Genomic DNA, 12,582 nt, shown 5'->3' with positions numbered 1-12,582 from the left:
TTGAAGTTGGAGGAGAAAATGTGATGGGAGTTTTTTGACATACCCTTACTGTCTTGAACCGGAATAGACAGAGTATGCTTGCGCATGACAGAGCTAGACAAGATGAGCATTTGAGGTTAAAAAGTATATAAACTGTAACATTGTTTTGCTAGATAAGACCTTCCTCGGCTGTGATTATTTAAAGCCTTTTAAAGCTGTATTTAAAAATTCAAACATGGGGGCACCATAGAAGTCCACTATATGGACAAAATTCCTGAAATGTTTTTCTCAAAAGACTATTTCTTTACGACTGAAGGAAGATAGACAGACATGAACATCTTGGATGACAAGGGGGTAAGTAAATTATCCGTAAATTTTTGTTCTGGAAGTGAACTAATCCTTTAAGAACCACTGGTATAGAAATGTATAATGTTACAAAGAATAAATGCTATCCTTTAGCATTTTTCTTGAGCAGAAAAAATTGCATATTAAAATGATTTCTTAAACTAAAGACAGGCAACAGCTGCTGAAAATTGTACCCTGCCATCACAGGAAAAAATACATTTTTAAAATATCCTGAAAACGAAATGTTTTGTTTTAAACTGATAGTAGTTCACAATATTTGAGGTTTAATGTATTTTGGAATTTAAAAAAATGCAGCCTTGGTGAGCTTAAGAACATTAAAAGTTCCTTCCAACATTAAAACGTTGAGCAGTAGTGTAAGACTGTGACTTAAGAGAGCACCATTTTTTATGAAACTTTATGAAAATAGACAACCTAATAACAAAGTAATTAAAACTTATATTACAACAAATTCAAAACATTGATAACACAATGATCAAGAAAATCAAATTTTGCAAATGCATAATAGCAAAAGTGAGATTTCCCAGTAACAGTGAACACACATTAAATTAAATTTGCGTTGTATTAAACCATAGTAAACAACTTGACCTTGTTAGCCTAATTACACAGAAATTTAATACTACTGAGTAGATTCTACTTTTAATGACTATTTCCACTCAAAACAGTCATCAGGTCAAATAAACATGCATTTTAATCACTTCTTTTAAACTTAAATAGGTCGGTACAAATGGAAAGATTAAATCAGATGTGAAAACTGAAGACCCATTTAGAGTTGAAACAATCATTAAAAACAGAACATAAGCAGCATACCACTCTTCCTTTTTCTTTTTTCTCCTACCATATGAATTTCTGTCACTGAAAGATATGAAATGCTTTTCTTCTACCATTTAATTGGTATGAGCTAGCTAATTTTGCTGTGTAAGAATACTTGCATCAAAGGAAGTTCACCCAAAAATTAAAATTCTGTCTTTAATTACTCACCCTTATGTCGTTCCAAACCCATAAGACTTCGTTCATCTTCAGAACACAAATTAATATATTTTTGATGAAATCCAAGAGCTTTCTGCCCCTGCACAGACAGCAACGCTACTGACACATTCAAGGCCCAGAAAGGTAGTAAGGACAACATTAAAACAGTCCATGTGACATCAGTGGCTCAACCATGTTATGAAGCTACAAGAATACTTTTTGTGGGCAAAGAAAACAAAAATAACGACTTTATTTAACAATTTCTCTTCGGTGTCAGTCTTCTCGCGTAGTAACACAAGGCATTGTAGAATAAAGTCGTTATTTAGTTTTCTTTGCACACAAAAAGTATTCTCATAGCTTCATAAAATTATGGTTGAACCACTGATGTCACAGTAGCTGCGTTTCCATTACCCTTCAAACTGCACAAATTTAAATTGCTAATTAAAAATCACGTCTGCGATGGAAACGTCTTTTTCGCATTTACAGGTCCTCTTGTGTACATAAGTCACATGATCTTTTTTAATGTAGTGTAATGTGTCTGTAGAGCTGATCACAGCCACTCTAGTCAATGCTTGTGTTTATACCATTTCGACATTTATAAAACGTCATACCTTTTGCGCAAATCTGTAATGGAAACGTACCTACTGATTATTTTAACAATGTTCTTACTACCTTTTTTGGCCTTTAACGTGTCAGTTGAGTTGCTGTCTATGCAGGGTCAAAAAGCTCTCAGATTTCATCAAAAATACTGCATCTGAAGATGAACGAAGGTCTTATGGGTTTGGAACGGCATGACATGTCAGTAATTAATGACAGAATTTGTATTTTTGGGTGAAATATCCTTTTAAGCGCCGTTTTTCCTCTGCAACATTTTGGGTCTAATATATTTCTGAGCTAGACTTTATGGAATGATAATCCATTTGCTTAAGCAACAAAAACTGTATCAGATGAATTTCAAATAGTTTATTGAAAAGTTCAAACATACACATAAGGACCTCTCAGGTGTTGTGAACGCATGGTCTCAGGGAATTAGGGTCATAATGCAACACGGGGAGCAAAGGGTACTGAACTCAAACCACATCCACACGACTCGTTCCGCCATCACGGTGAGCCACGAGATAGTCGTCTGTGCTGCAAATGAAAAAAGGCCAGCCATGACAGCACAGGAACATCGGCGTTTATCTCCCGATTAGGCTACCCAAAAACTGCTCAGTTCAAGGGCAGACTTCACATACAGCGGTTACTCTGAATGGCTGCCGAAGGAAAAGTAAATAGCTTAAGCTCGTCTTTGCGTGCATGGAAAGAAGAAAACGGTATAACAGTATTTAAATAATAGCAGGTATAACCTTTAATATCGAGTTAAGTGGTTGCTTGAATCGCATTCAGACGACTAAGGAATATCAGATACAATACAAACGATGAAATCAGAGACAGTTTTGTCACAAACCCACCCCAAACCCACCACCGGCTAACTGAGAAGGGAACACAACAGGAAGCCACAGATGCCCTCCGTTCCAGAGAGTACATAATTTCTGTGGCAGTGCTGGAGAGAGATGAAGAAATTAATTTGTAGCTGAATGTCTATAAGAGAACAACTACAAATGAAAAACAAACAAGGGCATTAGGACCAGGAGGGGACAAAAACAAACACCATGACATGATCGCTTTTCATGAGCCTTAGCACACATCCCATCCCATCCGGAATCCCCCTGCTGGTTGCTGTTGGAGTTAGATTTAAGGCCAGATATCTCTGATATTCCCTTGTCCCTGATGTTAAGCAGGAGCAGGTTTAGGCCTCCAGCTCCAGGCCCAAGCCCAGCTTGTGGCCACCCGAATTGATGCTCTTTCCATCAACCAGGGCCGACAGGGTCAACTTGATACCTGAAAAACCCATCACAAATTTAAAACACCCTATTTTATTAGTCTCCAAAGTTCAAGTGAATCATATTGTGTTTGTGGATAGATGCTGCTGCTATTGTGAGATACAAAAGAAAAGAACAGCTAAATAATACAGGAAATTCATATCTGTACCTGGTCTCAGGGTCTGAGTATAACCAACACCGACAAGGCTGGTGTTATTCACTTTAGCCTGTTGAATAGACAGGAAAAGTTTGAGTCATTTCAATAGAAATAATGCTCACATGCAAAGCCAAATCTAACATTCAAATCACAAACACATTTATGAGGAGACAAACACATGCTGAGTTCCAGCCTCTTAAACAGAAGCTGTACTTCTATTAGCGGAGGAAATCTTCACGGTTCAATTCCATTAAGTTACAGTGGGTCAATGCTAAATTCTGTGTACAAAATCGATTAGGGATGTAATGTAACAATATCAAAATCTCATGATATGATCTCAATATGAAGTATTAATAATATTATTATTATTCCTATGAGAGTAATAACCACATAGTAAAACAATTGCACTGTAAAATAAATGAAAATGAATATTTCATAGGTATATTATTTTTGCTGTACACTACAGTTGTACTACAAATCACAATACTTCTGTTCTAATTTCTAAATCTGAAAGATATATTTAGAATTTGGACTGCAGTAACCCATTGAAACTGCTAACTGTCAGCAATTCATACTGCATTTTTAAGCTTAACGGCAGACAAGCTTTTATTATGATGGAAAACTCCAGCTTTAGTGAAAACTCTGCTGTAAAAATAAAGCATAACTGGTGGGCGTTACGTTCCCAAACGTGCGCTAAAAATATAAAAATAGTTCACAGTGAATGCAGTAAACTCGTTTATTGCATGTACTTAGTCGTTCTGAGGTGTGGAAAACAACGGATCACGAGTGCCTGAATGAAGTGCGACTTTATGACGGGATTAAGCCATATTGTGCTTTCAGTTTTAGTTCATTTGACAGATACTACGCCAAGGCACAATGGCCCAAAACACAACTTTAAATACCTTTTATGCTAGAAAAAGAAAATGTATGTATATATATATATATATATATATATATATATATATATATAAAAAACACTTTATCGTTTCATACCGTTACATCCCAAGAATCGATATAAAAGCTGTACCAAAATATGTCTGCTCTTAGAAATTGTTTTTTTGCATCACAATGGCCTTGAACTTTGTTCCTGTCAATCGTCACACACCTTTGGCTGTGTAAGAGAGCTATTGATCAACAACTGAGCATGGGATACATTGTGGCCTCATACTGTAATGCTTGTGTAAATACACTTCCTCTAAATATAGCTTATGGTGCAAGACATTGATTGGTTGTTTTGTAAGGTGTAAAAAAGGTTACTCAACCTCTTCGGCCTTGGCTGGTAAATTTAACACAGTGTAAGTAAGCCTTTTCATAGCATAAATGGCACTACAGATTGATATACAGTATATTAATAACCATGATTAAGAACCATTCAAAAAGTAGCAGCATACACTACTAAATAAATTTTTCCCTACAGCTTTTAGAAATTTAGAAATAATAAGCAATAAGAGTTTACTCACACTGATGGAAGCGTCTTTGTCCAGCTGATACTTGGCAGCAATGCCAAAGCGTGTGCTGTTGCTTCCTGCTGTCCAGGCCAGATTCACCGCTGTCTCCAGCTTATCGCTCACTTTCTGGTAGATGGAGCCACCGAACTCAGAGCCATCATTACTGAAGAGACAGACAAAGGAAATGAATTAAACACTGAAACTAGATTATTATAAAAACAACCTGCCTTTAAATCGCAATCAATCAATTAATTAATGGCACATTAACTGGACATATGGCTTTTCTTGTAAATGTACATTTCCATGACTTTAAGAATACTTAAAAGTAATAATAATGATCCTTTCCAATGTCCAGCTTGTCCATGTCCATATGGCATATAAATGAAAACGCAATGTGTGTCGGAGACAACATGTAGCAAAATTCCTGACGTCTAAGTGAACTCTGTGTACATAATTTCTCACTACATCAACACTTCTTCCCACTAAAATAAACCAGGTGCCTGTCTCATGCACTTAGAATGACTTAGAATGATGCCTCAGGACTTACACATTAGTGTGCAGCTGGAAGTCTCCTGTTTTGTAGCCTACAGCAAAGTTGTTCTGGGTCATCTTGGACTTGGCAGTGTCGAAGGACATCTGGTAACCGGCGAGCCATCCTTCATAGCCGACCACTGCAGCGCCGTGGATGGTTGGACCGGCAAAGTCAAAGTCAACGTCACAGCCCAGGTTGACGTACTCACGCTTGTATGCGGTCTTGACTTTTCCACTCTTTTTTCTGCTCATGAGGGAAAATAAACATAATTTAGCATGATATTTAACTGAATTACATTTGTTTATAAAAGGTATTTTAAACATATGGATTATTTGTCTTTCGACTAGCAATAAACCAAATTTCCAATCTGCAGATACATAAACTGTTTGGATTGTTAATATCCTTTCCCATCAAACAAGTGATATAATTAGTTTAACAAATGGCTCAGAAAAAAATTTGTCTCTTCCTAAAAAGTATTTGGACAATCAAGCTGCACTTAAACCCATCTCAATTTAATTCTTGGATAACATATCAAAACAAATGGAAATTAGCTGATTCTTGACCATCTCATTTATTTTTTGAAGTAATGATAGAAGCAGGTTGTTCTACTTTGCTGGCCTAAATAGATGTTTTACAGTTCAGTAACAGTATTTGGACACTTAGGTGACACTTAAGTAGGAATAAGTATTATTTGGTGTGATCAATAAATGTGGCACCCTGTGGCATTTCAGAGTAAGCACAATTCTGTTTTTAGGTTAAAATGATAAAACTAATATACATATCACAATTAAGACAAATAAATATTGTAACACTTTCCGTTTGTCTAATGTTAGTGGAACTTAACATAAAAAAGCAAATAAAATGAATAGAACTTCAACTAAGATTTAAAAGCAAATTCAAAATATACACTACCAGTCAAAAGACTAATATTTTTAAATAAGTCACTTCTTTGATTAAAAATACAGCAAAAACATTAATATTCTCATTTGCTGCTCAAAGAACATTTATTATTCTTATTATTATTGTTGAAAATAGCGAAGTAGAATTTTTTCAGGTTTCTTTGATGAATAGAAAGTTCAGAAGAACAGCATTTATCTGAAATAGAAACATAATAAAATGTCTTAATCATCACTTTTGACCAATTTAAAGAATCCTTGCTAAATAAAAGTATTAATTTCTATAATTTCTTTCCCCCCCCAAAAATGAAAATAAATCAATTATACTGGCTCCAAGCTTTTGAATGGTATAGTGTATAAATATTACAAAAGCTTTTTATTTCAGATAAATGCTGATCTTTGGATCTTTCTGTTCATCAAAGAATCCAGGAAAAGAAATGTACTCAACTATTCTATATATTGTTAATAAAAATGCTTCTTGAACAGCAAATCTGAATATTAGAATGATTTCTGAAAGATCATGTGATACTGAAGACCGGAGTAATGATGCTAAAAATGTAGCTTTGATCACAGGAATAAATCACATTTTAAATATATATTCAAATAGAAAACTACTTTTTTATAATAAGAGAAATATTTCACAATATTACTGCTTTTGCTGTATTTTGGATCAAATAAATGCAGGCTAGTGTAAAAAATAGTAGTGTAAATAAATACTATATTATCTCAATTCAAGACGTGTCCAAGGACAAGCTGCAGTGCAGATACTATAATGAAGGACATAAAACCATGCCTTTTTGTACCATTTCATTCACTGCAACAATTTATTAAAAACTTAAAGCTCACAGATTATATTGAGGCCAGCAAAAACCAGCGCATAACAGCCCATTTTGCATTGCTTGCACAAATACAACAGAGCATACAGCAATGCTGGTGAAATATACTACCATTCAAAAGTTGGGCGTCAGTAAGATTTTTTTTTTAAAGAAATTAATACTTTTATTCAGCAAGAATGCATTAAATTGATTCAAAGTGACAGTAAAGACAATTTTATTTTCCACAAAGAATTAATAATAGTAAGATTTTTTTTGAGCAGCAAATCAGCATATTAGAATGATTTCTGCAGGATCATGTGACACTGAAGACTGGAATAATGACTTTGAAAACTTAGTTTTGCATCCAAGGAATAAAATACATTTTAAAATATAATTCAATAGAAACAGCTATTTTAAATAATAATAATAATAATAGTATTTCATAAAAGTACTCTTTGACTATTTTAATCTATTAAACGAAGGCTTGTTGAGAATAGAGATTTTATTTTCAATCTTACAGAGCTCAAACTTTTAAATGGTTTTAGTAGGTGAGTAATTCCACTGATTTTGCTCAGAGACAAACACTGCTTTTCACCCCTCTGCTACATGATCCAAAGCCCCTGTCATGAGCTACATGAGCCTATACATCAGTGAAGGCCATGTCAGCGTGACTGTCATCTGAGAGCACAGACCCCAACGACACCAGACAGGTGCCACTCTCTCCTGGCCGACCGATTTACAGTTCTCAGAACATGAGGACTATGCTCTTGAGCTTGTGTGAAAGTAACCTTGAGATATGCATCAATGCACAACAAAACAGAACTAACTGTGGCCACACTTGAATTGCTCAAAACAATATTGAGTTACAGTCCGTGTCACAACACAAGCGTCCCTCATCAGTGCTTCAAACCAAATCTGAAGCTGTTCAGTGGAGAAAATGAATACTTTACCCTGTGTTTGGTGAGAAGGTTGTGTCAAAGGTCAGCTTGAGTCCCTTTGCAATCTGACAAAAATGATAAACAGCATATTATTCATGCTGGAAGTCTTGCATCATGATTCACCACCATTCAGTGCTTGAAAATGCATTCAGACCTGGTCTTCAATGATGATCTCTGTGCCCAGGGTGTTGTCAGTATTCCACTTCTCTGTGAAGGTCAGACCATATTCAGACCTCTTGTATTTGGTTTCCAGGCTGCCCACCACTTTGCTGGTGTCAGTGTTGGAGGAACCAGAGGTCTTGAATTCCTATAGTGATAAAAAGAGAGAAATATTTCAGATCATAGTGCCATGATTTATTAAATAATTCTTAGTGGTTAAGACGTTGATGCTAAGAAATAGGCTGCATGTATAATTTGTCCTCTGTTCTACATGGAACTGCCTTATGCATGTTCAAATGAACACTTAAAAAGTGACAGGGTCACATATTTTTAATGAAAAGAAAAGTCTTACCACTCCACTGGATGATTTTGTCTTGACATCGAGCTTTACCATACCGAATCCTTTCAGAAAACAATCCAAAGAAAACCATTACAACATGTACTGACAACTAATGGACTTTTATTAACAAAGTAGTGGATTAGATACATTACCATATCCTTTGTTGAAGATGTCTTTGGCAGACTTGCCAAGATCAGCATATGTTGGGGGAACTGCCATTTTATCTATTTAAAAAAAGCATGTAAGAATAATTAGTGGGTCAGACTCATCATACATCATAACAGTAATACAAAAGCAGACAAATGCATTCACAGAGTTAATGATCTGAGCCATTTTAATAAAGTGGCGAGACGTTTTGGGTGGTCTACGGTATCTCTAGCTCTCAAAGGTTAATCGTAGTGCGACAGTGTCATATCTATTTGATAAATGACCCAGCCTGAATGCAGCTGCTCTGCTCCAGCTAATCTGAACTGACAGCAGGCCACTCCTAACTGAGTCACAGAGTTAGGAAGTGACGCACTGACTCACTCCACAATAATCTACAAGTGTGGAACGTGTGCACAAGTCAGCGTAAGAAGCAATTATAACAATAAAAAACTAAACAAACAGATGAAGCCTGGTGAAGGTGTGGAGATGCTTCAATAAAAAAAATAAAATAAAAGACAATTAACAAGGTACATATTTAGTCGTTGCTCTTGTTTTCAGCTGGATGTGTATGTGGAACAACATGTGAACTGTACAGTGTAAAAGCTGTATCTGAAACTTCACTTAAGTTTTTCAACACACAATGCAGTATGCAAATAGGTGTAAAATGAAACCACCAAACAGAACTCAGAACGCAAAATTATGAAGACATGTCCGGTTACATGAATTTTGAACATTCTACCCCTGTAAACAGTTGGTTAGACTAGACTCTAAGCACTTTTTTTCCAACACTGCAGACATTGTGAGACGCCATCACACTCTGTAGCATCTTTTTTTTTTTTTTTAAGTAGAAGTTGAGCATATAACAAATTTCTAACTTGTGATTGCCAACTTGATTTTATTGTGCTAGCTGTTTTCTGTTTTTGTATTGTGTTTTTTATTATTATTATTTAATCAAAACAAACCAACATCAGTTTGATATTACTTGGAATTTTGAATAAAAAAAAAACATGATTTTTGAAAATATGTACAAACCAAGTTACCTGTTTTTGCAAATGAACTCTTCATATATGTGACCCTGGACCACAAAACCAGTCATAAGGTTAAATTTGACAAAACTGAGATTTATACATTATATGAAAGCTCAATAAATAAGCTTTCTATTGATGTGTGATTTGTTAGGATAGGACAACATTTGGTTGAGATACATCTATTTGAAATCAGAAATCTGAGGATGCAAAAAAATCAAAAAGACTGAGAAAATCACCTTTAAAGTTGTCCAAATTAGGTTCTTAACAATGCATATTACAAATCAAAAATTACATTTTGATATGTTTACAGAAGGAATTTTACAAAAAATCTTCATGGAACATGAACTTTACTTAATTTCTTAATGATTTTTGTCATAAAAGAAAAATCAAAAATTTTGACCCATGCAATGTATTTTTGGCTATTGCTACAAATATACCCCAGCGACTTAAGACTGGTTTTGTGGTCCAGGGTCACATATTATATTATATTATATTATATTATATATTATCACATTTATTTGTTGAGGTTTTGTTTTAATCCTGAGCATTTGCTGTGTCAGGAAAAGTTACTTTTAAAAGTAATGAATTATAATATTGTGCTACTCCCTAAAAGGTAACTAATTATGTTACTTTTTTATGTAAAGTAATGTGTTGCATCACTTTTTAAACCTGGGCTTGTTTGTTTGTTTTTGATATAAAAAGTTCTATTTTTGGCAAATGCAAAAGCCCTTTTACACCAAAAGCCTCAGGCTGAAGGAAAAGCAAATTCATGTCTGTACAGTAGAATGCAGAAGAAGAAAGTTTAACACTCTTCAGCAATAAAGAAGAACAGATGTTAGTTTATCTTGAGTCATTTTTAGTATTTTAAATGTATTTTATACCATATTAAAATTTTAAAATATATTTTAGGATGGTATACTAGTATTAGTATGGTTGAATTGGATCATCGAAGGTCAGCAAAGACAAAAACGGATATATGTATTATTTAATTAAACATTTAATTATTGCAGGTTTGCTTCATATTCTCAGTTGTATTTCAGTGTTTTTATTCATTCTGAGGAATGTTGAATCTGTTTTTTTTTTGTGAGTAAGATGAATTAATGCATGTTCACATTTATTCTAAAACTAAAGTAACATCACCTGATTTCTCAACATGGGTACAGGAGAACTTTCAATCAATAAATGGAGGAAAAGGGTAACTTCTTTGTTACTAATTTGAAAAAGGAACTAAAATAAAAAGTTTATTAGTTACTTAAAGTTATCTGATTACGTAACACACATTACTTGTAACGCGTTACCCCCAACACTGCATTTGCAAGCGTATCAACAAAAGTAAATGGTATAAAAAAGTATGTGAAAGCCCCTTAAGTTAATGTGAGATTTTGACATTGCAATATTAAGCCTCATAAATAAATAAAAGGAGACCACCTTATTATAGTTGGGCTTTATAACTACTCTTAAAATATATATATATATATAAGAGGAACACTATACGTTTGTTTGCTGGTCTTAACCAGTTTATCCTGGTCTTCTAAACAGTCCAAACTGGTCTTACCCAGTTTTGCAGCAGGATTATGCTGAAAAGTGCCCAAAATCCTATTAAAAAGCAAATAAAGCACCTGAAGACCATCCCAAGACCAGTCAGCAGAATATTAGAGAAATACTGATACAATAATGCCCTGCAAACACTGAATAATTCTGAAACAACAAATACTAGAAAATATACTAAAACTACATTCCAAAACGAGAATATAACTACAATATAAACCATAACTTTGACCTTTATCATAAAGGACAGGTCAGGGAGTAAAAGGAATGCCTGGACCTGTGGGCATGACAGGCGTTTCCATGTCTTTCTTTTCAGGAAGTACAAAATTACAGCTGCTGATGAAATACTCCTCCCACCGTAGAAACAATTCCTTACTAGTTCTTCTAGAGTAAAAAGGGAGTCTTCATTCTATGAAAGGCAACTTTATCATCTTATGCAGGAATCTTATCGATTAATACTACATTAGGCTCAGTTAATACAAGAGTTTGAGAACTGCTTTATTATAAAGGGCAAAGTAAGGGCAAGGCTAATTGCGGAGCACCTTCCCTATTTTCAGTAGCCGCAGGAAACCCGCATGGTGCTTCTGGTCACACACAAGACTGAAAACGAAACCAGACAGAAGTATATCACGAAGTGTGATTAAATCCTAAATAAAAAAAGAAGAATTAACAGCACTAAAAATGAAGAGAATGATACAGGTCAGGCAGCTCCAGTACTGCAAAGCTGCAGTCATCATGTCAGCCTGCGGGAAGCCCACCACTGACCCCAGCGATGTGTTAATAAAAGCTACTTTATAGATTCGGTTGTAAAGCTGCTCATGTCAAAGACTTGTGTTCATGGACCTCTATGACTGATCTCAGGCTCCGGGTTGCTCTGTGACATTACAACAGGCCGAGAGTCCCAGCTCTGAGTGATTCAGCTAACGCAGGCTAATGCGCTAGCACTAAGTAGAAAGCATGCAAATTACCTGCTCCAAGGCTGAAATACCCGCAGTAAATGATTTCTGCGTTTCTCACTGACTTACCTGTTAAAAGGAGTGGAGTGAGGTTACTTAGTTACGCCTGCTGAAGTTATTCCCAGTGCTGAGCCAATGTGGAGGGTCTGGCCAGTTGGAGGGCGAACTGAAGGAGACTGTAATGTAACACACCCGTGCCGACAGCCTCCTGCTCAAGGACCCCAGGCTGCCCCATCCGTGCCTGACTGTAAATGTTTACAGGCAAGAACAGACATGCCTTGTGCTGTATTCTCTCACATAGTTTTCTACACTCACGTTTGCAATATACAAAACATCCCATAACTCAAATATAAGAATTTCAAGGGATTTCCTCACATTACTTTCACATTATTTGGTGTAGAATCAGAAACACACCTCAAAAAGCGTCTGTTCAAAGGTTTGTTTA

At 35.3% G+C, this 12,582-nt stretch overlaps 1 protein-coding gene across 1 annotated transcript; it reads right to left on the bottom strand.

Annotated features, from left to right (window-relative positions):
• Positions 1-2,259: 2,259 nt before the first annotated feature.
• Positions 2,260-12,342, bottom strand: vdac2 (voltage-dependent anion channel 2). The gene is made up of 9 exons (XM_073834157.1): positions 12,207-12,342; positions 8,611-8,682; positions 8,471-8,520; positions 8,114-8,266; positions 7,972-8,024; positions 5,326-5,553; positions 4,791-4,941; positions 3,343-3,400; positions 2,260-3,192 (listed from the first exon to the last, which is right to left on the bottom strand). Exons 2-9 carry the CDS (start codon positions 8,675-8,677, stop codon positions 3,101-3,103), a joined length of 852 nt encoding a protein of 283 aa, XP_073690258.1. The 5' UTR covers positions 8,678-8,682; positions 12,207-12,342; the 3' UTR covers positions 2,260-3,100.
• Positions 12,343-12,582: the final 240 nt, after the last annotated feature.

Source organism: Garra rufa, chromosome 2 (genome assembly GCF_049309525.1).
Source record: "Garra rufa chromosome 2, GarRuf1.0, whole genome shotgun sequence".
In the NCBI taxonomy this organism is placed as follows: domain Eukaryota; kingdom Metazoa; phylum Chordata; class Actinopteri; order Cypriniformes; family Cyprinidae; genus Garra; species Garra rufa.
The sequence above is the reverse complement of the archived record's forward strand: the minus strand, read 5'-3'. Positions and strand labels throughout refer to the sequence as shown.

Bases quoted from the DNA above. Each gene is read 5' to 3' on its own strand.
- vdac2 (XM_073834157.1), bottom strand. From the start codon at position 8,677: ATGGCAGTTCCCCCAACATATGCTGATCTTGGCAAGTCTGCCAAAGAC. The intron at 5,554-7,971 runs GTAAAGTATTCA...CCTCATGAGCAG, and splicing joins ACCTTCTCACCAAACACAGG to AAAAAAGAGTGGAAAAGTCA. The intron at 3,193-3,342 runs GTACAGATATGA...TGGGTTTTTCAG, and splicing joins TACTCAGACCCTGAGACCAG to GTATCAAGTTGACCCTGTCG.